The sequence below is a fragment of the Cnephaeus nilssonii genome (genome assembly GCF_951640355.1).
Source record: "Cnephaeus nilssonii genome assembly, chromosome: 6".
Classification (NCBI taxonomy): domain Eukaryota; kingdom Metazoa; phylum Chordata; class Mammalia; order Chiroptera; family Vespertilionidae; genus Cnephaeus; species Cnephaeus nilssonii.
The window spans coordinates 3,933,976-3,961,728 of NC_137077.1; the positions used below are offsets into that span (position 1 = coordinate 3,933,976).

Genomic DNA, 27,753 nt, shown 5'->3' on the forward strand with positions numbered 1-27,753 from the left:
CATTTTTCTATTTGTGGATGGTGAAGTTTGAGCTAGTTACTTTCTTGTACTTTTTTGTCATGTGTCTTTAAAGTCATACTCTAAAGGACTGAAATAATTTGGGGCAGAGGGAACTAAGAAATCCAACCTCCACCTAAATGGAAACTAAGGCTTACCCATTAGAGACCTAAGAAGTGGGGTGGGGCAGGGGCTCCTGGGATCTTCATTCCTGGTGCCTGGTCTACTCCATTGTATCAGCTCCCTTGTAGGCCTTCAAAGGGCGGGTGTCAATGTGTGATTACCTGAAAGAACCGTGGCTCTTTCCTGCTCCTAATGGCCTCCTCTGTGTGTCCTGTTTCTGCTTCACCAAGTTCTGTCTTTGCTCAGTGCTTCATATTTGCTTTCTGGAACACTCCCTACTCTCCTTCTCAAATTCTTTGTACTTGGTGTTCCTTTGCCGCACTGGTAGCTTTCTTCTCATGCTAGTCATTCAAATGTCACTTCTTTAGGGCCTTTCCCAGCTACCCCACCTCGTGTTGCCTTTCCTGCAGCACTGTAACATTCTATTTAACTTGTCCGTAACTAATGTCAGATTGTCTTCTGATTATTGCCCTCAGTAGAGAGCCAGAACTTAGCACCTGCAGCAGCACCCTCACATAGGTGCTCCAGTGTGTAGAATGAACAGTTCCTAAAGCCTAGACAAGAAAAAAAGGGAATCTGTCCTTCCCATCCAGCCACCTAGGAAGTAGGTTGAACATTTTTGCCTATACAGTTTATTTTATTTTGGAGAGAGAATCCAATGGCTTTCACTAGGTCTCAAGGGGCCCTGATGAACACTGGTCAGGAACTTCTGTTTTAGAATAAGTTTCCTAAAATCAATTTCTGAAGAGGACCTATGATTAAGGAATATTTTTACATTTACGATGATGACCTTGTGGAAAAGATCATTCATTTGTAGTGTTGTTAAGTAAACATACATTTCCATTACCTTAAATCCCAAATTGATGTTATAAAGGTCAGAGCAAAGAACCCAAAACTGAAAACCTCTCACAAGAGTAATTTGACCCCTCCTACACTCTCATGAGAGGCTCATTCTAATCCTGAAAGACAGGCCCTACAAACAAGTGAATCTCAAACCATCCTCAGAGGACACAAATTCTTCCAGATGTTTTTCTTCCTTCTCTCAAGCTAATTTTCTAAAAGCAACAGCAGAGAGAGCAGGAAAGAAACAGGGAGGAGGGATTCGGGGGTGGGTGGGAGAGAAAGACCCCCCTCTTCCCCTCCTAATATTCTTATCTTGAACTTCCTTTACTACAGCTCCCCCTGAAAAATAAGAACTGATTTCACTTACACTGGAACCCAAATTCTTGGGGCAACAGAAACTATCTTCATATACTTGAATGTCACATTAAAAGGAATGCAACATGGGAGGTGGGGGAGTGCTATTTACCCAGGAAGCAAATGGTAACAGTATCAGAAATGTTACATTCTTATTGCTTCTGAAATCTGGCCTTTAGTCTTAATATGACACAAAGGAAAAGAGATGAGGACAGGATCTTGCTGGGGCTTATCATTCCTGAAATCTGTTCATCTGTCCTTAATCATCACATTGTCCCTACCTTCATTGGTATTCATTTTGTTCCCATTGTGATGATGTGAGAAAATTAACTAATAGCCAATAGCAAGTGATCTTTGGATGCGAGACACACGTTTCTTTCACACTAAAGAACAGTATACAGTACAAAATTAGGGCTCTATTCAGACAGAATAAGGCACAACAAAGTGGGAGGACTACTTTGCCTCCTTAGCAACAGAAAGTCTCATAATGTAAAGTTATGGCTTCTGTCAGGCAGCCTGGCTATAGGTGGAAGGGTGGCGGACGGAGGGTCTCTGTCAGTCAGTCCTTCTGGAAGTGCTTGGCGAGCGCATCCAGCAGCTCCTGCTTCCTCATCCCGCCCTTCAGTCCATACACCCTGCAGGCTTCCTTCAACACGGGCACAGTGAGCTTACCCAGCGTGCCCTTGCTGACATGGGCCTTCAGTTCCTCTTCCGATAACTCCATCTTGGGCCTTTTGCTTCCAGCACCTTCATCACCTGGGGGAAAAGGTCAGGAGGGAGTGATTGGAAATGCTACTGGTGGCATCCCAACTACACGCATAGGACCCTCATATGATCTGGACTGCAGGCAGACATTTTCCATAAGCCATGATGCCCACTTAGAACACTGGGGAGATAGTGTCTTGTTAGGCAGCTTCACTTAAGCATAAAATCAAAACTATCAACCTAGGAGGGTGTTAAGAGTACTCTGAGTGCCATCAGTTACCCAAAACTGGTCTCACTCTAAATGAGCAAGTCATTCATTCCCTCCCTCTCTCCTTCCAAAGGCATTTCCAGAGCACAAAGTAAGCACCAAGGGACCGTGCTAGGTGTAAGAATGTGCAGGCTGAGCGAGATAAACAAGTACGTACATCACTAGTGCATATTCCCACGGAATAGGAAGAGCTATATTCCCACGGCACTAGAGGCACTTCTGATGCAAAAAGGATAAAGCACACTGCCACACCTACCCTAAAAAGTCCCAGAAAACCACATTTCACTCATAATTGGAGAATTGCAAATCAAAACTGAATGATTTCCCCTCTTATTTTTTGTGAAAATTAAAAAAAAAATAGTATATAAAGTCCAGGATTGGTCAGAGTGTAGGGAAACAACACCCATCCCTTCTTGGACAGGATATAAACTACCACTTTTCAGACGCAAACTGACAAAAACTTGAAATGTTTACACCCTGAACCAGCAATTACAGTGCTAAGAATTTATCCTACAGATCTGCTCACACAAGTACACGATGGTGGTCCATGTTCACTGCAGCACATCCATCAATAAAGGGCTGGCTGAATAAACTAGCACATCTATCCAATGAAGCACTATATAGCCTTATTTTTTGTTTTTTATATATTTATTTTATGTATTTCCCCCACTGATTTTTTAAAATATTTTTATTGATTTGGGAGAAGGTAGAAGGGTAGAGGGATAGAAACCTCAATGATGAGAGAGAATCGCTGACCAGCTGCTTCCTGCATGCCCTCTACTGGGGATAGAGCCCACAACCCGAGCATGTTCCCGGACCAAGAATCAAACCGTGACCTACTGGTTCACAGGTCGATGCTCAACCATTGAGCCATGCTGGCTGGGCTCCCTCATTGATTTTTAGAGAGAGTAGAAAGGTAGGAGTGGGGGAAGAGAGAGAGAGAGAAATGTTGATGTGAGAGAGACATTAACTGGTTGCCTTCTGCAAGCACCCCGACTGGGGCTAGGGATCGAACCTGCAACCCAGGCTTGTGCCCTTGACTGGGAATTGAACCTGAAACCCTTTGGTGTGTGGGCTGACGCTCTAACTACTTAGAAACACCCGCCAGGGCTGTAGTCTTATATTTTTAAATGAGGTAGATAAGTAAGTATGGATAAAAATAACTGTTCAACATATACAGCTGAGTAACACAATAAACTAGAAACAATGTGAATATTATTCCACTTATGCTGAAATATGCCTTTGTATATATAAGTATGTAGGTTTGGCCCTGGCCAGTTTGGCTCAGTGGATAGAGCGTCAGCCTGCGGACTGAAGGGTCCCAGGTTCAATTCTGGCCAAGGGCACATGCCTGGGTTTCGGGCTCGATCCCCAGTAGGGGGCGTTGCAGGAGGCAGCCGATCAATGATTCTCATCATTGATGTTTCTATCTCTCTCTACCTCTTCCTTCCTCTCTGAAATCAATAAAGAAATATAAATAAATAAATAAATTTAAAAAAAAATATGTAGGTTTGCATAGAAATTTCGGAAGGGTCATTATCCTCTGCGGTAGGACCATAACGACAACTTCTGGAAATAACCCACAGGATGTCCACACCCAGCTCTCACCTTGTTTTCTCTTGGGAACTTTCCCCTCGGGGTTGTAATCTGGTGGGTAGACAAGCTCCTTAAACTCATCCACGAGGGAACCCAGTCTTTCATCCATTGCTTCAACCTTCGGCACTAGAAAATCAAAACAGGAAAGGTGGCCTGGCGAGTCACAAACCCTGCCTTCCTGTAAGCACGTAATGGGGTTGGGAGAGTCGGGGAAGGAAGGGTCCACAAGCGGGCAGCTGACCTGGCCATTCAACAAATTTTGTCTGACATTTACCAAGTACCTCTAACAACTGCATTCAATGAGCACTTACTATAGCCGGGCACCCTTCTAAGCTTTGTTTACCTCTGGAGTAGGTAAGTTTGTCTACCTATTTTACAGAGGAGGAAAACAGAGAGGTTAAATGACATGCCTGAGGTCAAACAGCTGGGGAGTGGTAGAGCTGAGAACTGGGCTGGATTCTGGGGATTCAAACAAGTCTACAAGTCTAGGCTCTCAGTAGGCTTACAGTTGAGTCAGGGTAAGGAGGTGGTAAAAACAGATGCCACACAGCTGGGCAATGCCATGAAGAGCCTGTACAGGGCACACTGGACCCTTGAGTGGGGATGGGGGTCAAGAAAGGCTTTTGGGAAAGCTGATTGTTCTTCCTCAGGCAGATACACTATTCCAAGCAGCAAAAGGCACTGGGGTGAGAAACAGCAGGTAATATACAGCTTGAAGATAGGGAGTGAGGAGGGCAGGACCAGCAGGGAGGCTGGAAAAGCAGGCATAGTGAGGTAATAGAAACCTCAAAAGCCTGCCCAGGAACTTAAACTCATCACAAGAACAGTGGGAAACACTGAAAAGCTATGAGCAGGGGAGCGACAGGATCAGATCTGCATTTTAGAAAGATCACCTGACAGCTGTGTGGAGTATGAACTGAAGGCAGGTAAGACAGAAGGTTGAAGCAGTGTGTGTAGGGATGGGGTGGGGCATGGGATTGGACCGTAAACATGAAAAGGGATAGAACTGACAAGACCCAGTGACAGAATGAGGTGTGGAGGCAGACAGGGGGAGTGGTTGGGGTGCCCGGAGCATTACCCAAGGCAAATACAGCGCCTACCTCACCGTTATGAGGATTGAATGAGTGAGCACATAGGATAGTACCTGGCACACAGTAAACACTCAATAAATGGTATAGAATTTTTTTTTTTTTTAAACCATCATGTAGTCAAGGGATGGCCTAGTTCAGAGGCAGGTTTCAGAAGCCTGGCACTTTCCACTCCTCTCACAGCACCATCTAAGCTAGTCTAGAAAATGAGACAGAGATGGGCTGGACAACGAGGTTAAGTCTCAAGAGGGTGCTAGGAAATCCATCCACATTACTGTCCAGAGCGAGATCGAATAGAAAGCCTCCCACGAAAAGAACTCCTCCCTCAGTCGCGGCCTTCTTACATGTCAGATCTTCTGCTTGTTCGGGCTCCGTCAAGTCCAAAGCCAAGGCCTCCAGGTTCCTGAAGTGCTGCTGCAGCACTGGGTTCTCAAAGCTGTCACTTCTGTTAAAATAATCATAATGGAAACAAGTACATTTTAAAATAAAAATGTAAACATTTTAAAAATAATAAAATTAAATTAGCCCAACTCAGGGCAGGTCCCAGGTCAGCTGAGAAAACATACCCTCAGGTGAGGATTTTAAAAAGGGACTTTCAACTCAGGAGGCAGTTCCAGAAGCAAGCCAGTGCTCGACCCACTACTCACCTGTATTTGAAGCGGAGCTTCTGCACAACAGCCTTCATCTTGTCCACCTGCTCTGGGTTTGCCAGGACTTGTTCAGTAAAGGGCACCTTCCGTTTGTCATCGGCATAGGGTAAGAAGACAAGATGGAAGCCTGAAGGAAAGAGATGAGACTTATGAGAGCTGACTTAACAAAAGGTTTCAGTGATTGAGTTGTCATTTGTCTCTCAGCTCCAAATTCACCCGTCTTTTTATTTTTTTAAAGAGAGAGAGAGAAACATTGATTTGTTATCCTATCCATCAGCTGATTCCTGTATGTGCCCTGACCAGGGATTGAACCCATAACCTTGGTGCATCAAGAGGACGCTCTAGTCAAGTGAGCTACCTGGCCAGGGCCACATTCACCCTTCTATGTCCTGTGATGCGGGGGCTGGGACCCGGCCAGCCCCATTTTTCCTTTACCAGCTGGTTTCTGATATCATCTGCCTAACACACTCCCTCAAGAGGGCAACCCCAAGGCAGGAGTGCTCCTCCCCATACACTTCCTGTTCCTGTCACTGCCAGGGCTCTTCACTGGGCGCAGCAGCTGGTCCCACCTCCAACTTCTCTGATACACCAGCTGGACAGTGCCCGCTCCCTAAGGACTAAGTCCCAGCTCCATCAGGCCCTCCTCTGAGCCCCTCTTTATTTCCTCACCCTCCACCACATGCTGAAAGGGAAGAGGTGAGGGCAATCAGGCTGATCTTGTTCCAGTCACTGGCTGGTTCTAGAAAGACTGAAAAATCTGGAGACTGGAACCAAGCTGCTGCCCCGGGAAGTGCCCCTGCAGGCAATGCCAATAGCACTGGGCAAGAGGGAGGAGCAAGTCCCCTTGCTCTCCTCTGCCCTGTTATGTCCTTTTAGCACCTACTCTCGACAGAGCCTCACCCACAGCCAGCTGGAAAAGGAGAAACTGGGTTGCCCGGCCAGGGTTGCTCAGTGGTTATGCATCAACCCATAAACCAAGAGGTCACGGTTTGATTCCTGGTCAGGGCACATGCCAGGTTGTGGGCTCTATACCCAGTAGGGGCGTGCAGGAGACAGCCAGTCGATGTTCCTTTCTCATCATTGATGTTCCTTCCTCTTTCTTTCTTTCTTTCTTTCTTTCTTTCTGTCTTTCTTTCTTTCTATTTCAGAGAGGAAGGGAGAGAAAGATTGAAACATCAATGATGAGAGAGAATCATTGATCGGATGCCTCCTGCATGCCCCCCACTGGGGATTGAGCCCACAACCCGAGCATGTGCCCTGACCAGGAATCGAACCGTGACCTCCTGGTCCATAGGTCGATGCTCAACAACTGAGCCACTCTAGCCAGGCTCTCATCATTGATGTTTCTATCTCTCTCCCTTCCTCTCTTTCTAAAAATCAATAAAAAACTTATTTTAAAAGGGGAAATTAGGTTTGGAGATTCTTAGCCTCAGAACAATAAAGGGTGAATTTGGAGCAGAGAGAGAAAAAGCTTACTAACTGACATACAAAGCTATTTCTGAGCATTGTGATGATCAGGGTTAGAAATATAATATGTTCAGAGTTACTTTATGAAGTTAGAATTTATTAGCATGGTTAAAGATGAAGACCACCATCTGTAGGCTACTCTGCACTAGGCACTTGTATGTTTATTAACTTATTTCAAATGTGAGACAACCTTGAGAGAAAGGTGTTCCAGAAGTCTCATCTTTGCAGATAAGGAGTATAAGCAGAAATGTGACATTACTTGCCCAATCTGGCCAGCTAACAGGTGGCAGAGATGGGCCTACAACAAAAGCAAGTAAACTTGCAGATACATAGCATAAGATAAAGTCAAGTCTGACTTCAGAACTCATGGTCCTTGCACTAGACCTCACTGCCTTGGTGTTTAGAGGAGATAAACCAGACACTAAACCTTACAAGGGTGCCAAACAGTGGCTTTTGGTAAAGAACGGTGCCAGCAGTCAGACCCCATGGACTTGCGTCAGCAGCCTGCAAACAGTCTCTGTGCAGTCGGCCCTCAATGCCGGCTGCAGAGCTGCCTTGTTGACAGAACGTGCTGTGCACTGTACAACCACATGTGCTTTCCGTGCTACTCATCAAGCTCACCTGTGAAACCTTAAAAACACACACTTCCCAGGGCCCACTCCTGGCGACTCTGGTCCCGCGAATCCGTGAGGGATTCCAAAGCCTGACAAAGCTCAGAAGCCCGGAAAATCTCTCTGCCACATACCTGGGGGAGTCACTTGAATTTTCTGGTCATCCAGCTCCTCTTCCTGTGGCATCAAGGCCACAAAATAAGGGGGGATGTTCTGGCGGGGGGTGTATCTGCACACTGCCACGACTTCCTTCTCCAGGCACTTGGTGAGCAGAGCACTGAACAGGGTTGAGCTCCCTGCAAAACAAACATCCCTTTAGGGGTAATTTTTCTTCCACTTTCTTCAAAGGGTTTATGATCCTTCAGTAGGTAAGGGGTAATGGATCCAGAGCTGAGGGGAAAGGAATGAGAATGGATGCCTCAAATGTGAATTATTAATGTCAGTTCACTTTTACTTTCTTTAGGTTAACGACATAGCCCCAGTTATTAATGAAAATCAGTCAAATCAGGGGGTTCATTAGCTATAGCACAGAAGAATATAGGTCTGGGCAGTAAAATAAACCCAATGCCTGAGTTAATACCATCTTTAATTGCCAACATTAGGGAAAAAGTTTGTTTTGTGGTGTGTTTTTTTCAAACTGTCCATCTGATGCCTCAAAGAAGGAAGTAAGTTTTTAAAATGCCAATTCCATACCCCCTCCTGGACATTCATAATGCATATTGGCATAGTATAGGTCCTAAAGAAGCTTCTTTTAGTTTAGTCCCACATTTCCAAAATTTATTTGCACATGAAACACTTTCAAAATACCTCAGTAAGCCCAGCTGATGTGGCTCAGTGGTCGAGCTTCGACCCAGGAACCAAGAGATCATCGGTTCAATTCCCGGTCAGGGCACATGCCCGGTTGCGGGCTCGATCCCCAGGAGGGGGCGTGCAGGAGGCAGCTAATCAATGATTCTCATCATTGAGGTTTCTATCTCTCTCCCCCTCTCCCTTCCTCTCTGAAATCAATAAAAATATATTTAAATTGTATGTTTAATTACCCCTATACAGTTTCCAATTAGCACCTCTATAGGAAATGCGGCTCAGCAAGTTGTTTTCTGCGCTACTCATTCGTTTACCCTTGGTCTGTGCTACCTACCATTAACCAGGGACTCCTCGGGGTACACGAACAGGGAGGGCCTCAGGTAATGGTGCTTCTTCAGCATTAGCAAGGGCTTGAAACCAATGAGAACCAAACCTGGTTCATCAAACCGTTTTAGCTGTTCCGTCTCCTCTTTCTCTAGCACAATCTGACGACTCCCATAGATCTAAAGGTGGGAAACAAGGAGGGGCCACATAGACAGGCTGTTGGAGATTCGAAATCGTTGCCACATGACACTAGCAAGTCAAAACCAGCTTTCTTCTAAGGAGCAGGAGTATGGCTCATCAGGGGCATCATCCCCCTACCACAAGAAATTAACATTTACTGAGTGCCGGCAGGCCCTTTAGGTTTGCCACCCAACGTAACCTCTGTAATAATCCTTGGTGGGAGATGTTAAAACGGTTTGACAGATAAGGGAACTGAGGCTCAATGGTTGGTAACCTGCTCCCGGTTATACAACTGAATTAAGCTTCAACCCAGCTCTGTCTGGTCCCAAAGACCAGGCTCTTCAAGCATTGATTCTTTCCCTCATTTTACATGTACTGAGCGCTCATCCCTGACACACAAAGGGTGTTCGAACCACACATATTTATTGAGAGGACCTAAGTCAGGTAGGTTGCTGGGTCTCAGGTAGTGTGGGAGACAGATACACACACACACTTTAATGTTTGTATTTTGATCCTAGATATGTGATTAGCTACGGAAGTTAATAACAGAGTCAAATTTGGGTTTTATGGAAAGACAGAGCCCTCGAGGTTTTCTTTAGGGACATTGGATCAAGAAACTCAGGCCTGGCCAGTGTGGCTCAGTTGATTGAGCATTGGTATCATGCATAGAAAGGCTGTGGGTTCGATTCCTGGGCAGGGCGCATACGGAAGGCAAATGATCAATGTTTGTTTCTCTCTCTCCTTCTCTCTCTCTAAGCATGTCCTCAGGTGAGGATTTAAAAGAAAGAAAGAAGGGCCCGACCAGTATGGCTCAGTGGTTGGTTGTCGACCAAGGAACCAGGAGGTCCCAGGTTCGATTTTCGGTCAGGGCATATGCCAGGTTGTGGGCTCGATCCCGTTTGGGGCATGCAGGAGGCAGCTGATCAATGATTCTCTCTCATCATTGATGTTTCTATCTCTCTCTCCCTCTCCCTTCCTCTCTGAAATCAATAAAAATATATTTTAAAGAATAATAATAAATAAGTAAAAGAAAGAAGGGGGGAAGGAAGGAACTCACTAGAAGAGCTTCCTATGAATAAAGCAACATGGAAAACTAATTACTTCCAAAATGGAAAAGGAAATTTCTTCTTCTCTCCTTCAGAAAGCAGAGCAAAACACTTTGGCTTAAAATTTGTGCTCCAAAAAACATCTCATCGCCTGAATCAAAATATCCAGTTTTAGTCACTTGATTGATCTTTTCCAGTCCTGAACTTATACATAATTTCAGAGTATCTTCCACATTTTGCAAAATCAAAAAGGAAGGATGATTTATTTATTTTTAAATATTTTATTGATTTTTTACAGAGAGGAAGAGAGAGGGATAGAGAGTTAGAAACATCGATGAGAGAGAAACATCGATCAGCTGCCTCTTGCACACCCCCTACTGGGGATGTGCCCGCAACCAAGGTACATGCCCTCGACCGGAATCGAACCTGGGACCCTTGAGTCCGCAGGCCGATGCTCTATCCACTGAGCCAAACCGATTTCGGCAAGGATAATTCATTTAATTGTAATTTTTTTATTTTTTTTACACAGTCCAGGTGCCAGCACCTGCAGCTTGCTACAGCCTGGTAGATGGAGAAGTAATTGTAATTTTTTATATCAAATCTTTCCACAGATTGAACAAAGGTGAAAAGATGAGGAAAGGTAATGTTTTGCATTCTGTTTTTCTTTCAGATTTAAAAAGGCCTATGTGGCCTTAGTTGATTTGACTCAGTAGATAGAGCGTTGGCCTGCGAACTGAAGGGTTCCGGGTTAGATTCCCGTCAAGGGCACATGCCTGGGTTGCAGGCTCCATCCCCAGTAGGGGGCATGCAGGAGGCAGCCGATCAATGATTCTCTCTCATCATTGATGTTTCTATCTCTCTCTCCCTCTCCCTTCCTCTCTGAAATCAATAAAAATATATTTAAAAATAAATGAATAAGGCCTATGTGTATCATTTCAAAACACAGGAGAAATGGGGGGGAAATTTTCTCTCCCTAAAAAAATAAAAACATTTTTAAAAGCACTTGACACCTAACACCTTTTCCCTAACTCCCCATCTTCCTAGTAACTATAAGCATTTTCTGCTATTCTACCTGAACAGGGAATTAAACTGTAAGACACAGCCCATCCTGTGCTGAGTGATCAAGGGCTAGTTTTCTTGGGGGGAAAAAAAAATAGTGTATTGAATTTTAGAGAGAAAGAAAGAGAGAGGGAAAGAGAGAGAGAAACATCAATGTGAGAGTGAAACACCGATCCACTGCCTCCTGCACACCCACTTCCAAGGATCAAACCTGAGACCCAGGCATGTGCCCCTGACTGGGAATCTAGCAGACAACTCGTGGTGCATGGGACAGCACCCAGCCAACTGAGCCAACCAGCCAGGGCGAGAGCTCAAGTTTTCACTGATGTCTCTTTCCAACACTAGCTCTAACTTTCTAGCTCTCATGGTATCTCTGATCTAGATGCCAAGTTTCAAAGATGATTTTGTTTTAATCATTATAATTTTGTTTTAATCATTATAATTTAATGATTTTGTTTTAACAACTTGGCTAGAAAGATGCGCACATGGAAGTTATCTGGTTAAGCTGATCACCATCTCCCCTCCGTTAGCTCTTCAATGAGACAAAATTCAGTAAGTAGGCAGGCCTACCTGGGATCTCTTGGTGTCACTTGGCAGAAGCAAACTGCCCGTATTTACATTAAATGTCCGCGTCTTGGTTTTCACTGGTTCATTTGTTTCCCGATAAAGCCTAATTGGAGGAGGTTTGAGAGCCTTCTGGACCATATTATAAATGCCAACAGTGAATGCTATATCTTTGTTGAGCTTAAACTTCAACCTGGAGGACAGAAAAATAAAAAAGCATAGACTAAAAGATTACTTTCCTATCTAAATTCCAAAGTGGCACCCAAGACTTAAATTGTTTTATTCTCTCTTATATTCTAAATGAGCTCTTAGAATATAAATATAACTGATTTTATTTTATTTATTTATTTTATATCGATATTTTTATTGATTTCAGAGAGGAAAGGAGAGGGAAAGAGAGATAGAAACATCAATCATAAGAGAGAATCATTGTTTGGCTGCCTCCTGCACATCCCCTACTGGGGGTCGAGCCCACAAACTGGGCATGTGCTCTTGACCGGAATCGAACCTGGGACCCTTCAGTCCACAGGCTGACGATCTGTCCACTGAGCCAAATCAGCTAGGGCTAAATATAACTCATTTTAATAATACAATGGAGTTTGCTGTAATGCTATCTCAGGGTCTATGCCACAAAAATTAGTTTCAGAATATATTAACTATGTAAAATAATGATAAAGAATATACTGCCCAACCTATGTGGCTCAGTGGTTGAGCGTCAGCCCATGAGCCAAGAGGTTGCAATTCTATTCCAGGTCAGGGCACATGCCTGGGTTGCTCCATCCCCAGTGGGAGGCGTACAGGAGGCAGCTAATTGATGATTCTCTCTCATCACTGATGTTTCTATCTTTCTCTCCCTCTCCCTTCCTCTCTCTGAAATCAATTTTTTAAAAATAATTATTGAATAAGTTTATTAAAAAAAAGAATGTACTGTAATAAAAATGATTACTTTTATTGAGCTCAGTACTATTCCAATCCTTTTACTGCTATCCATTAATTGTCATAATAACCCTACAAGTACTGTGTTGATTATATGTTGTTTCTGCTTATCTAGTATCCCTTGCCCCTTTTTTAACAATGAAACCCCAATTTTTCGTTGGGAACCACCCTTCCCCCACAGCAGATTTGGGGGGATGCTAATCAAAGTGCTATGTCCTCCCCTGGTCAAGTCGTGGATATATCTGACCCAGACTCAAGCCATCATTCCTACTCTCTTGAGAGCCTGGGTCCTAAACAGTGACCAGAGAAGGACATGAGGGAGGGTTGCTTTCTGACAGTACCACCTAGAAGACACTGTCATCAGTTCTTGCCACTCTGGTTCCTATGCTGCCCACCCTGTGCAGATTTTGCTTGATTATACTGAAATTAATCAGGAGTCAGTTTCTATTGTTTGCCACCCATAAACCTTATTATAGTCCTTTTACAGATGGAAGCACTGAGGCTCAGAGATGTTATCTAACTTGTTTAAGGGCAGACAACTAATAAAAACTGGTGTTCAAACTCTGGTATGTCTGATTCAAAACTCATACACATATCTATTATGACATATTGTTCCAGAATATTCATACCAACATCTTAAGAAGCAACAGGACCTCTAGAAATGTATTCTATAATAATGACAATGTGCAAAATATTTACTATACGATATTGTAAAAAAGGCACAACACAAAAATAACCCATGTAATGCATTCTTTTCAAGCTCACATGGAACCTTCTCTAGGACAGATCATATGCTTGGCCACAAAACAAATCTAAATATATCCAAAAAGACTGAAATCATATAAAGTATGTTCTTTAACCAAAATGGAACTAAGTTAGAGATCCACAATAGAAAGAATTCTGGGAAAACCTCAAATATTTGGAAATTAAACAATACACTTCTAAATAATCCAGGAGGTCAAAGATAAAATCACAAGGAAATTTTAAAATTATTTTGAGTTAAATGAAAGTGAAAATACAGCCCTAGCTGGTTTGGCTCAGTGGATAGAGCATCGGCCTTCAGACTGAAGGGTCTCAGGTTCGATTCCACTCAAGGGCACATGCCTGGGTTGCAGGCTTGATTCCCAGAAGGGGGCATGCAGGAGGTAGCCAAGCAATGATTCTCTCATCATTGATGTTTCTATCTCTCTCTCCCTCTCCCTAACTCTCTAAAATCAATAAAAATATACTTAAAAACAAACAAACAAATAAATAAATGTGAAAATACAACATATCAAAAGGTACAGGATACAGCTAAAAAGTGTTCGAGGGAAATTTATGGCTTTAGAAATCTTTATCAAAAAGAAGAAGAGAATCAGATGAATAACCCAATCTTTACTGTTGTGGAATGTTTAGGAGTATTGATTTTAAAGAGAGAACATGTTTAAACAAGTTACAACTAGTTCAAAGGTACATTGGTTCACACGGCGGAAAGAACACTGCTTTGGGACAGAGTTCTAACTAGAAATGTTGGCTCCTGGAGCAAGCAGCTATTATGCTTCCAGATCAATTGGGTAACGTATGGTGAGTACTAGTAACAGATGGCATTACTAACAACACCAACCATTTGGTGGCTTCCTGTTTTAAATTATTCTGGCTGACTCAGTTAAAATCAGTTGTCTAAAGGCTGCTGGCAATGCATGTAACCAATTAAAAAACTGCATTATCTTCAAAAGTAATTTTTTAAAATTGTTGTGTCCTCTGGATTTTAGTATCCTGGGAAAGAGCATTGGCCAATGTGGTCCACTCAGACCTCAGGCTTCAAGTGACCTTGGTTCTATTTCTAACCCAAAATATCAAATCCATTACTCCCTGTACCCAGTCTTAAATTTTCACATTTATGAATTAAGGTACCTTTCAACATTGAAAATATCATAACTCTGAGTTAAGATAGTTATAGTCCAACCTATGAACCAGGAGATCATGGTTTGATTCCCAGTGTGGGGCGTGCAGGAGGCAGCCAATCCATGATTCTCTCTCATCATTGATATTTCTATCTCTCTCCCCCTCTCCCTTCCTCTCTGAAATCAATAAAAATATTTTTTTTAAAGTTACAGTATAACATCACAGTTTATAACATCATGGTTTATGTTATAACTTGTCAAGGAAAATATGGAAGCTCACAGTGCAAAACAAGTTGCTTGATATGTTTAACTTCATCTGAAATGTCTTAAGGTTAATAAGTGTTATTAATGGGTAGGTTTCAATCTATTTCAAAGGGTTGTCATTAAAGATTAAATAGCCCTAACCGGTTTGGCTCAGTGGATAGAGCGTCGGCCTGCGGACTCAAGGGTCCCAGGTTCGATTCCGGTCAAGGGCATGTACATTGGTTGCGGGCACATCCCCAGTGAGGGGTGTGCAGGAGGCAACTGACCGATGTTTCTCTCTCATCGATGTTTCTAACTCTCTATCCCTCCTCCTTCCTCACTGTAAAAAAATCAATAAAATAAAATATATTTTTTAAAAAAAGATTAAATAAGTTAATTAATATATTCACAAAGAATTTTTAAGGCTATGCCTGGCACCCAATAAATATGCAATAAAGTAATTTTATTATTTGGTTATAGCAAGAACAAGTGTAATAATTTTCTAGGTCTTTGGCCTAAGGCCGTGGTCAGCAAACTGTGGCTCACGAGCCACATGCGGCTCTTTGGCCCCTTGAGTGTGGCTCTTCCACAAAATACCACGGCCTGGGCGAGTCTATTTTGAAGAAGTGGTTAGAAGAAGTTTAAGTTTAAAAAATTTGGCTCTCAAAAGAAATTTCAATCATTGTACTGTTGATATTTGGCTCTGTTGACTAATGAGTTTACCGACCACTGGCCTAAGGCATTAATAGTCCTCAAACATCTCCAATGTATTATTTATACCAAGTATCTTATAATGCCTCTTCCACAAAATAGTAAGAATAGCTAACATTTATCCCGTTCAATCATCACAGCGATCCTATAAGGAGCTATCAGTTTTGCTCCCATTTTACTGAGGCTCAGAGACGTTACATGCCTTGCCTCAGGCCACACAGCAGAGGGGCCAGGACTAGAATACAAGCAATCTCCCTTTAATTTATGCACCCTCACCAAAATGTGTAGTACAAGCCTATCAAACTCAAAGGCTAACATGGGCCAAATAAAGGAGGCATGCAGCCTGCGGGCCACGAGTTTGACATGCTTGGTGTAGTAGGTTTCCAAATTGTGGTAACAACATGCCGTCACTTCAGAAAGGAGGAAGAGGTAACAGGGGCTTGAGGAAAGAGAAACAGTTCCTGGAGGAAAGGATAGCAATGACAACACTACAACTGCAGCAATGAGTGGGGTCGTGGTTCCTTACAATGTCATATCCTCTAGTAGAATACCAGTAATCCCTTGAAAACTGCTCAGAAACCACCAATGGTCATATCCCCCTGTATTGAGGAAACTAGTCTAATATGAAAGCCTGATGCTCTTAAGAAATGCTTAAGGAACCCTTAGGATTCCAATGCCAAAGTTCCCTAAAAGAAGATAATCTGCCCTGGCCAGTTTTCTCAGTAGTTAGAGCATCGGCCTGGGCACCAAAGGGTTTCGGGTTCAGTTCCCGGTCTGGAGGCATGCAGGAAGCAACCAATCAATGTGTTTCTCTCACATCAATGTTTCTCTCTCTCTCTCCCCCCTTCACTCTCTCTCTCTCCCCCTCCTTCCCTCCCTTCCACTCTCTCTAAAAATCAATGGAAAAGATATCCTTGGGTGAGGATTAACAAAAGAAAAGGTGGTAATCTAACTCTCTGGCTCCTGTTGGTCTCAAGTTTATAAGAAATCAGAATAACACAATTTTAACAATGCTAACAACTAACATTTATTGAGCTTTTGCTCTATACCAGGTACTATTGTTATTCCCAATTTACAGAGAAGAAAGCAGATGATAAACTAGTGAGGGCAACTGAGGATACTGCTAGGCCACAACTATTTACCCCAAGAAAGTGGGGGCTGTGTTATTTTTTGTTGTTAATTCTCACCTGATATTTTTTCCATTGACTTTTAGAGAGAGTGGAAGAGAGGAAGGGAGAGAGAGAGAAACATCCATGTGAGAGAGACATATCAATTGAACCTGCAACCCACGTATGTGCCTTCGACTGAGAATCGAACCTAAGACTTCACTGCAGGGGCTGACATCCTAACCACTGAGGCACGCCAGTCAGGGCAGGGGCTGTGTTATTTTGAAAAAATATACCAGCTCTTTCAAGGGAAGAAAAGCAAATAACGTATGCTATCCTAAAATCAAGCATGTTTTTTAGAGCAGCGGTCGCCAACCTTTTGGACCTCACGGACCACCAGTGGTTGGCGACCACTGTTTCAGAGGAACACAGTGAGGCAGAGGCACAGCCCAGAGCAGTGATGGCAACCTTTTGAGCTTGGTGTGTCAAACTTCGCCAAAAAACTGAGCATAACTCGGGTAGTGTGTCACTTTGAGGAAAAAACTAACTCCAAGACTCTAGTCGCAATTGTTTCATCCTCAGGAGCAGCAAATGTTTCATCCTCGGCATGCGGCCGCGTGTCATCAGAAATGGCTATGCGTGTCAGTGCTGACACGCGTGTCATAGGTTCGCCATCACTGGCCCAGAGTTAAGCAGCCAGGGAGATCAAAGCTATGCATTACTTATGATAAGTGAGAGGACTTATGGGCAGTTGGCGCAGGCTCAGTGCCCACCTGCTGAGTGGCCGCTTCTTGGTCTCCTTGGCTCGGACCTTCCTCAACAGGTCTTCTAGCTTGCTCGACTCCTTGAAGTGAACCCCTAGGTCCTCATCCTCTGCGGTGCTGATGATATCTCTGTAGAACAAGGATATGTCAAAGCCTCCACGCTTCCTCAGATGCATCAGGTCAAGAAAGATACCTGGGGCAAGGATAGACAAAAACAATTTTGAGGGGAAACAATTTTCAGCAAGAAATTTCTTCCGTTAAGTTCAAATATGCTTTTTAAAGATCCCAAAGAGCCTGGCTAGTGTGGCTCAATGGTTGAGCGCTGACCTTTGAACCAGGAGGCCACGGTTCGATTCCTGGTCAGGTTTGAGGGCTCAATTCCTGGTAGGGGGGACTGAGGGAGGCAGCCAATCAATGATTCTCTCTCATCATTATTCCTATCTCTCCCTCTCCCTTCCTGTCTCTGAAATCAATAAAAAATTGAAAATCCTATCTAATAAAGAGGAAATATGCCAATTGACCGTCACACCCTCACAAAGATGGAGGCGCCCACAGCCACAAGATGGTGGTGCCCAGTCCCCTCAGCCCCCCGGCTACCCAGAGCCGGCCCAAGGCGCAGGCAAGCCTTGGATGGCAGCTGCCTAGCTGCCCAGGGCCACCCGAGGCTCAGGTAACCAGAGCCAGCCAAGGCTTGCGCTGCTGGCAGTGGCAGCAGCAGAGATGTGATGGGGGCATTGCCTTCCCCTGATCGCCGGGTCACCTCCTGCCCCTGAAGGCTCCCGGACTGTGAGAGGGGGCAGGCCAGGCTGAGGTATCCCCCCTCCAGTGCATGAATTTTCATGCACTGGGCCTCTAGTAATAAATAAATAAAGATCCCAAAGAACTAGGCTGATTATAAACATTTTGGGAATTAGAGAAAGTGGCTAAGGGAGCCAGCTGTATAATGACTTCAGACAACATATTCAAATAACTACTATTCACAGTAGCATTAAAATCAAGAAAATCTTGCTCTAGTGGAGTCCTTTAGACTGCTAATGGCCTGCCCATTTTCCCTGGGAATGTTACACAAGTGTCTCCTCCAGCTGCATGTTATTCTTTCATTTTACTCTGAATGGTGAAAAGCAAATGTTTGACATCAGCTATAAAGAAGCAATAAAATTAAGTGCCAATTTAAAAGAACGGGGGAATGCCGACCTGTGTCACGGAGATCCCCAGCTTTGGTCCTGGCCCGGCTGGCTTTGGCACTGTCATTGCCATGGGGGTCATCTTCATTGGTGAACAGCATGATCCTCTTATGGCTCATCTTGAACTGGACATCGCTAAAGAGGTTGGCACAGACCCACAGCACTTCACTTAGTGAGTAGTCACATCCACAGCCAATCAGGTCTTGGAAATGTTTCTTTCCCTGCTGCCCCTTAAACTGCGCAAGCTCTAACACTCGTTTAGCACCTGATCAGAGACAGGGAGTCAAATGGGCAGAAAAGTCAGTGTCAGCGGACACCTTTACCAGGCCAAAGGAAGGGCCTGAGGTCCATTCGTCACCGAGCTGTTTAATCCAGTCAGCAAAAGTCCACATCCTAATAAGAGCCCCTAATGCAGGAAAGCATACTCTTAGTCAAGGTGTCATCTGCTTCCTTCTCCACATCTCTTTGTTCAGGGAAAACATGTAAGGGAAAAGGTAATCTTAGAATACACTGACCTGGATTATCCAGCTCCTGTAAGACGTAAATATTTTTGAAATTCACTGAGTTTTTGTCCTTCTTGGTACCATAGAACACCACTGCCAAGAGATCTCGATCACTGCTTATGATTTTACTGGTGTACACACTCTGGATACACTGAAAAAATAAAAACAAAAATTCAATTAATGTTTAACTACTTACCACTAAACTTAAACTCCATAAGTGCCTGGCACATAGTAGGTGCTCGATCTATATTTGCTGAATGTATACATGGCATTAGAATAAGGTATGACCTCTACCTTCAGGAAATTCATGAATCAGTGAGAGTGATGAGCAGGTATATTACACTATGACAAAAAGCAGAGTGCAATAAGTATATAATAGAAGTATAAGCAGTCCTTACCATAAGAAGTCAGAAATTTAAAACATGTATATACTCAGGGAGGAAACTGCTATATGGGAAAAGCCCAGTAGTGGAATCAGAAAACCTGGATATTAGTCTCACTGATGTCACACACTAACTGGCTGGGTTTTGGTCAGGCCACTTGATCTTTCCTTAAGTAGCTTGATACTAAGAAACAGAATTTACATTTATGAAATAATTACGTGTATAAAAGGTTTAAGCTAGCAATAAGTATATGTGACCTGAAAAAAAGTCATAACTACTAACAGCATTTTCTAAAATACAATTTGCTTAATTACACAATTAAAAACATCAGTATAGCCCTAGCTGGTTTGGCTCAGTGGATAGAGCATCCGCCTGCGGACTGAAGGGTATTGGGTTTGATTCTGATCAAGGGCACGTGCCTGGGTTGCAGGCTCGATCCCCAGTAGGGGATGTGCAGGAGGCAGCTGATCAATGATTCTCTCTCATCATTGATGTTTTTATCTCTCTATCCCTCTCCCTTCCTCTCTAAAATCAATAAAAGTATATTTAAAAATAAAATAAAAAACATCAGTATACCAGGAGAGGTCTAGCTACCTATTGAAACTAATGTCAGCATCTGGTAAATTAGTGTCTCTGAAGAGTTGGTCTGTCCCAGCAGCCTATTTAATTCTGGGGACACTGACAAAATTAAGTTTCTGAATCTGTAAAGCTGAGGAATAAACCAGGATGGTGACCCCTCCATGTCCTGCCTGAGCTTCTAAGCAGCCTTCCTCCATAGCAATTCTCTCGTTAAGTGCAGAACTTATAGTATGTTACTCATTGACAATAATCTGCATGGCAAGTAGTCATTTCTACAAACACTTCCTTCTATTTTTTGAGCAGTCTATAAATACAAAAATTTGGTGAGGCCTTCTTATAGAGTCTAAGAAATAAAAACATACACAAAAGAAAACTAACATCGAATTACAGAAAACTTTTTTTCATTGCTTCTTATCAAACACATTATGCTCATCTGTGAATGTCTCACTTATTCGCTACATACTACTACATTTTCTTCTGGGTTCTTTAGGCATCAAGGATTCCTCGAACCCTTTGAAAGTACATGTAGAATTGTTAGTGTGTCTTTCTGGGGAGAGGGTACATAGTTTCCATCACATTGTAAAGAGAGGGCCGTGATCCCAAAAAGGTTAAAGCAGTGCTCCTCCAAGAGCGACTCCAAACCAGCAACATCAGCATCACCTGGGAACTTGCTGGAAATGCCAATTCTTAGTCCCGGCTCTAGACCTACAGACTCTGGGGGAAAGCCCCGCAGCCCGTGTTAACAAGCCCCTGCAGGTGACTGGTGCAGGCTAAAGTTTGAAAACCACTGCTTTAAAGTTAAGGATTGATTTTTATTAATTCTGTTTTTAGAGGCCAAGATATTCTGATCTGCCAACTGCAAGAACTGTCTGTATACAAATTAGAACATGAGAAGCTTGTTTGGTACCAAATTCTAAAAATATGAAACCTGAGATATACAGTAAATGTTTAGAAATTCTTTTCTATGAATGGTGACCTTTTTCATTAAGGTGTAATTCATATAACAAAGTTAATCATTTTAAAGTGAGCAATTCAGTAGTATTTAATAAATTCACAATGTTGTGTAACCACCACCTCTATCTCGTTCCAAAATATTTTCACCACCTCCACAGCAAACGCCATACCCATTACACCATCGCTCCCCATTCCTCCCTCCCCCTGTCCCTAGGAACGACCAACCTGCATCCTCTATGGATTATCTATTCTCCATTTCATTTGTCTGGCTTCTTTCACTTAATATGTTTTCCATGTGCATTCACCTTGTGGCATGTATTAGTTTTTTCATTTCTCTTTATGTCTGAGTAATATTACAATGTAGTTATAAATATTTTGTTTATCCACTTCAAAATGTTTTGGAATGAGACAGAAGTGGTGGTTACACAACATTGTGAATGACTAAATACCTTTGAACTGTACACTTTAGAAAGGTTAATTCTGTTATGTGAATTACACCTCATTTTAAAAAACTAAACTAGCCCTGGCCAGGTGCTCAGTTGGTTGGAACGTCGTACTATACACCAAAAAGGTTGCTATTTCCGTTCCTAGTCAGGGCACATGGGCAGGAGGCAGCCATCAAAGGTTCATTCTCACATCTATATTCCTCTCTTTCTCTCTCTTTCTCCCTTCCTCTCTCTCTAAAAATCAATACAAATATTTTTTAAGTTAAAAAAAATTATTTTTAAAAACAAACTAAGCCTTAACTGGTTTGGCTCAGTGGATAGAGCGTCGGCCTGTGGACTGAAGGGTTCCAGGTTCGATTCCGGTCAAGGGCATGTACCTTGGTTGCGGGCACATCCCCAGTGGGGGGTGTGCAGGAGGCAGCTGATTGATGTTTCTAACTCTCTATCCCTCTCCCTTCCTCTCTGTAAAAAAACCAATAAAATATTAAAAAAAAAAACACGAAACAAACTAATTCTCACAACTTGATATGGAAGATACTATTATTCTCTCCATTTCACAAATGAGAAAACAGATACCAAGAGGTTGGGCAACTCTTCAAACATTAAACATCAGACAGTTTATTAAGTGACAGAATCAGAATCTGCGTAGCTAATTCTATTGGGTATACACCTGGGAGAATTGCTGGGTCAGACTGTAATTCTATACAGAATTCTGAGGAACTGCCAAACTGTTTTCCACAGTAGCTGATCCATTTTACATTCCCACTATCAATGTATGAGGCTTCCAGTTTCTCCACATTCTTCTTATTTTCCTCTTTTTTTTTTTTTTGTAATTATAGCCATCCTAGTGGGTGAGATATCTCATTGTGGTTTTGATCTGCATTTCTCTAATGACTAAAGATGTTCAGAATCTTCTCCTGTATTTGTTGGCTATTTGCATATCTTTAAAAACATGTATATTCAAGTCCTATACCCATTTTTTAATTGTTTTTTTTTGTCTTTTTGTTGTAATAATCTTTTTCAACCACAGGTAACACCCAACTTCCAAATATCATTTACAAGAGGACTCATTTCCATATAATAATTACTGGAACGGAGCAGCCCACTTCTACTACCAGGGCTAATGCCGAAGGTGGGAGCAATGTATTCCTAGGTCCGGAGTTCAAATCCAGAATAAAATGGGCCTGTTCTCCAACACTGCCACACTTTTACACATAGCCATCCTGGGAGGCTAACCACCATTTATCATTCACAAACAAAATTTTCACACAGAGCCCATATTTTTAAAAGTAGTGTTAATACTTTGGGGTTTTGTTTGTTTTAAATAAAAAGGTGAAGTCTTACCTGGATGCTCATGTCAAAAGGAGTCATTTCATCTTCACCTTCTGATTTAAACATGGCCCTAGAAGCATCAACCAAAAAAATCAAACTATCTCTTCCTGAATATGTATATTCTCCTACAGGGGGGGAAAAAAAAAAGGAAGGAAATGCTTGCCCTTATGTTCATATTTTATCATGTTTATTATTTATATAAAACAAATAGAGAAAAGCCCATTAAGCAGAAGTATAGCCTGATGAGTTATTATAAGACTAGAGGCCCAGTGCACAAATTTGTGCACAAGTTTGTGCACTGGTGGGGTCTGGCCGGCCCACCTTGATCGGGGCAATCAGGCTGAGCCAGCCAGGGGAGAGGGGTGGCGGGCGGTTGGTGGGCCAGCCCTGCTCCCAATTGGGGTGCAGGGGAGAGGGGTGGGATTGGGGGTGGAGCCAGCCAAGGGGAGGAGCCACAGGAGGTTGGCTGGCCGGCCCCGCCCCCTGGTTAAACTCCCAGTTGAATTCCCCATAGAGGGGACTATTTGCATATTAGCCTTTTATTATATAGGATGAACACCCTTAAAACCACTACCCACAGTGAATCTTGCCAGTCATCCAGAAGCCCTCTCCATGTGCCCTCCCAATTACGATGCTGAGCCTCCTCCTGATAGCACTGTAATTTAACCTAGTTATGAATAACTGGAAAGGAGCAAAGGGCAGGCCAAATATTATGGGCATGTGATTTGTGCAGCTTTGCCAGGAAGCTGCAGTTTAGATGCATGACCAATAAAGTCTGGATGAAATAGGTCAGGTGCTTGTCTGTCAGCCACACCTGGGAACAGGTCATTGGCCAGAGTACCAGTAGGTGTGACCACTGCAAGCTCAGGAAGTTTTAAGATATTTAATCTCCTAAACCAGTGGTCAGCAAACTCATTAGTCAACAGAGCCAAATATCAACAGTACAACGACTGAAATTTCTTTTGAGAGCCAAATGTTTTAAACTTAAACTTCTTCTAACGCCACTTCTTCAAAATAGACTCGCCCAGGCTGTGGTATTTTGTGGAAGAGCCACACTCAAGGGGCCAAAGAGCCGCATGTGGCTCGCGAGCCACCGTTTGCAGACCACGGTCCTAAACAAAGGAGTTTGCTCTTTTGTGCTCTTGCTTACTGAAGTTGACTCCTGGCTTGCAGGGTTCTCACACGCCTACATTCGCCCAAAGGGCCACAGCCACGTGGACCCCACATACAATGGATTAATAGACTGCAACTAGCCTAATGCTAAACTGGATCCAGCTTCATACTAGAACAGACATTTTGGACATATATTATTTTCTTAAAATAAGCTTTTAAGAGGTAGAATTTCCTGGGTCAAGGTAGAATTTTGTTTAAGGCTCTTGACACATATGATCATATTGTTTTAATAAAAGATAGGTAATTAAATTTATTGTATTAAGCAGGCTTTGCTTTTAGTTCTACTGAATCCCCAGCTATACATTTTCCAAGACTGGAATCCAATGGAAATGGGACTTTATAAGCCCAAGGATGTAATTCCACAAAAATAAAGCTTTCTACCATATCTCATCCTCCCATAGGGGCCTCTGGAAATTCTTCTATCAGTGGTACCCCAAGAACCCCACTCCCACTAGCAATGGAGAAAGACCATCCACACATTTATCCGATAACACTCCCAAGAGTAACCCTATCCTGACTTCACCTCCTTATTTTTCTTCTTTTTTAAAAAAATATTTTTTTATTGATTTCAGAGAGGAAGGGAGAGGGAGAGACAGAAACATCAATGATGTGAGAGAATCATTGATTGGCTGCCTCTCGTATGCCCCCCACTGGGGACTGAGCTCACAACCCGGGCATGTGCCCTTGACCAGAATCGAACCCAGGACCCTTCAGTCCGGAGACCAACGCTCTACCCACTGAGCCAAACCGGCTAGGGCCCTCCTTATTTTTCTTCGCAGTTTTCTCATCCAAGCGAACACTCCTAAACACTAGTGGGTTTTTTTAATGTTTTTGAAGCCTCATAAGCTCTAGATAACCCCCTCCATCTTTTGCCTCACAATGTATTTGTTGAAGAACCAGGATGCTGTGTCATGTGCAGTTGTCCACCTTCTGGATTTTGCTGACTGCATTCTTTTGGTGTAGATTACAGAGCCCTCTGTATTTCCTACCACGGACCCAGGGAGGCTTCATCACATGCAGGTTTTCTTTACTTTGGTACAATTATATCAAGGGTGATGTTGTGTTCTTCATATGTCTGATGGTCTCCTTTTTTATATATATATATATTTTTATTGATTTTAGAGAGGAAGGGAGAGGGATAGAGAGATAGAAACATCAATGATGAGAATCATTGATCAGCTGCCTCTGGCTCGCTCCCTACTGGGGATCGAGCCCGCAACCTAGGCATGTGCCCTTGGCCGGAATCAAACCTGGGACCCTTCAGTCTGCAGGCCGACGCTCTATCCACTGAGCCAAACCGGCTAGGGCTATGGTCTCCTTTTTTAACACTGCTGCTTAATACAATAAATTTCATTACCCATCTTTTATTAAAACAATATGACCATGTGTCAAGAGCCTTAAACAAAATTCTACCTTGACCCAGGAAATTCTACCTCTTAAAAACCTATCTTAAGAAAATAATATATGAAAAAACCCTTATGCAAAATTTCCCCCAATGTTATTTATTCAAGTAAAAAGTTGAAAATAATAAAACTATCCAGCCCTGGCCAGTGTTCTCAGCGGTTAGAGCGTCAGCCCACACAGCAGAAGGATTGCAGGTTCAATTCCTGGTCAAAGGCATGTGCCTGGGTTGCAGGTTCAATCCCTAGTCCCAGTCAGGGCACATGCGGGAGGCAACCGATAGATGTGTCTCTCTCACATTTATGTTTGTTTCTCTCTCTCTCTCCCTCCCTCCCTTCTGCTCTCTCTAAAAATCAATGGAAAAAAATATCCTCAGGTGAGGATTAACAAAAAAATTTTTTTTTAAATTATTGTATATGCACTATGATTACAGCTATATAAAAACTCAGATACAGCCGAAACCGGTTTGGCTCAGTGGATGGAGCGTCGGCCTGCGGACTGAAGGGTCCCAGGTTCGATTCCGGTCAAGGGCACGTACCTTGATTGCGGGCACATCTCCAGTGGGAGGTGTGCAGGAGGCAGCTGATTGATATTTCTCTCTCATCAATGTTTCTAACTCTCTATCCCTTTCAATTCCTCTCTGTAAAAAATCAATAAAATATAATTTTTAAAAAAACACAAAAAACTGAGATACAAAGAAAAACATATATATGTAGTTAGGGAATATGCAGAATGAAGGTATATGAAAGAAATATGCAAAATACCAAAATGCTAGTAGTAGTTGTGTTAGGGTGATAGATTATATAGATTATAATAAACATTCTCTGTTTTCAATATTTCCTGTTTCTCAATTCTAATAAAAACATTTTAAAGTTTTCAGACAAATTAAACAGTATACAGATACATGTATCCCTTATATCTCTTTCTTTGTCCTGTGTGCTAGTGTGTTGGCTGAACATATACCCCCAAACCTGGAGGTTATGGTAAGGGACTGACAGTTGTAACTGTGTTGCTAATGTTTACTAGCACTCTGGTTGCTGCGATTATTGTAGGAAGGCATTTTTGTACTGAGGTACTAGAATGAGTAAAACTATTTTGCTGGGCCCTGGACGGGTGGCTCAGTTGGTTGGAGCATCCTCCCGTACACTGAAAGGCTTCAGGTTTGATTTCTGGTCAGGGCACATACCTAGGTTGTGGGTTCGATCCCTGATTGGGGTGCATGTGGGAGGCAAATTGATCGATGTTTCTCTCTCCCTCTCCCTCTTCTTCTCTAAAATCAACAAAGACATGACCTAACGTGAGGATTAAAAAACAACAACAGAAGAAAACTACTTTCCTGGAACAGGAAGAGGCTTACCTGAGTCATCTAAGGTAACAAAAGATACCACTGTTCAGGGCCATTTATTGGAGCTCCACAGATGTCAATCTACCAGTCAATGCCCAGCAAAAGTTTAAGCTAGAAATGTCCCATAGTCTAGAGCAGGACATGGATGAAAGAGCCTAGGGTAGCTCTGCAAAGTGCAAAGGGAGAAAGGCATCTGAGGTCCTCAGGAGAGAAGGGGAGGCCATCAGACAGCACAGGACACCCAGCAGAGACAGGAGGGAAAGTCTTCCACATACACAACGGTGCATGTAAACATTGTAAAGTCACCTACCGCCTGCGTCAAGGCCCTCCTCCTGTTCTTCTTCTTCATCGCCCTCGTTTTTGTAAAAAGACTCCCACCCTGACATGTTAGTAACTGGTCACTAGATGAAAGAAAGTTAAGTTCAGTATCAAGCAAATTTAAACCTAAAAGTATCTATTCCTTTGAGATCTGTTCTAAGGGCTAGTGGTTACTCGTGAGGAATGCGGACGCTGGATCCTGCCGCCTGGAGAACTCTCGGTAACTGAGACTCAGAGGTGAGTGGGCATCACTCCAGCAGCCTCGCCTTAGTTATCCCTAAGGTGGTGGCTCAGGGTGGCCACTCTGATCGATGTGCAAGTTCCGTTCCACCCTGGGCACCATCAGGACTTGAGGGATTCACGCTCCAGGATACTCGGTCCTCCAGTGGACCCATCTGTCCTCATCCCGCCCCCAAGTCTCCCTCAACTCCTCAGCCGGCCATGCCCAGTGGAGTCTCCAGTGCAGGCGGGCCTCCAAGGCCGCGTGCCACCTCCCGCAGGAGGCAGGAACCAGAGGCTGTCTCTACACTCAGGCCGCACACTCCTGGCCGACGCAGCCAGGCGAGGGGGACGCGCAAGTCTGAGGGGGCGAAGCAGAACCCGGCCAACCCTGACCCGCCAGCAACACGCACAACAAGGACGGTGCCCGCCTACCTCGAGCGCAAGGAGGAGGTCTACTTGGGCTGAAGGTGGAGCGCCGGTACCCGCGAGCCTCAGGTCTCTCTTCCAATCAACGCCCTACGTCATCACGCACAGCGCGTACTCTTCCTGTCAAATGACACGCCCACTCCCGCAAGCGGCTTTTCCTACAAG

At 43.4% G+C, this 27,753-nt stretch overlaps 1 protein-coding gene across 3 annotated transcripts; it reads right to left on the minus strand.

Moving 5' to 3' along the window:
• XRCC6 (X-ray repair cross complementing 6) lies at nt 1-27,685 on the minus strand. 3 transcript variants are annotated; one of them, XM_079774264.1, is made up of 13 exons: nt 27,595-27,685; nt 26,933-27,023; nt 22,716-22,828; nt 19,022-19,160; nt 18,517-18,771; nt 17,332-17,515; nt 11,686-11,872; nt 8,841-9,009; nt 7,837-7,998; nt 5,622-5,751; nt 5,319-5,419; nt 3,899-4,012; nt 1-2,073 (listed from the first exon to the last, which is right to left on the minus strand). In XM_079774264.1, exons 2-13 carry the CDS (start codon nt 27,006-27,008, stop codon nt 1,877-1,879), a joined length of 1,827 nt encoding a protein of 608 aa, XP_079630390.1. In that variant the 5' UTR covers nt 27,009-27,023; nt 27,595-27,685; the 3' UTR covers nt 1-1,876. The 3 variants fall into 3 exon arrangements, with proteins under 3 accessions (XP_079630390.1, XP_079630391.1, XP_079630392.1); XM_079774265.1 differs by lacking the exon at nt 26,933-27,023 and having other exon boundaries at nt 27,595-27,613; XM_079774266.1 differs by lacking the exon at nt 27,595-27,685 and having other exon boundaries at nt 22,716-22,773; nt 26,933-27,005.
• Nucleotides 27,686-27,753: the final 68 nt, after the last annotated feature.

Coding starts and splice junctions, on each gene's coding strand:
- XRCC6 (XM_079774264.1), bottom strand. CDS start 27,008: ATGTCAGGGTGGGAGTCTTTTTACAAAAACGAGGGCGATGAAGAAGAA. Junction 4,013..5,318: donor ACAAGCAGAAGATCTGACAT/GTAAGAAGGCCG, acceptor TTGATTTTCTAG/TGCCGAAGGTTGAAGCAATG. Junction 2,074..3,898: donor AGTTCCCAAGAGAAAACAAG/GTGAGAGCTGGG, acceptor CTTTTCCCCCAG/GTGATGAAGGTGCTGGAAGC.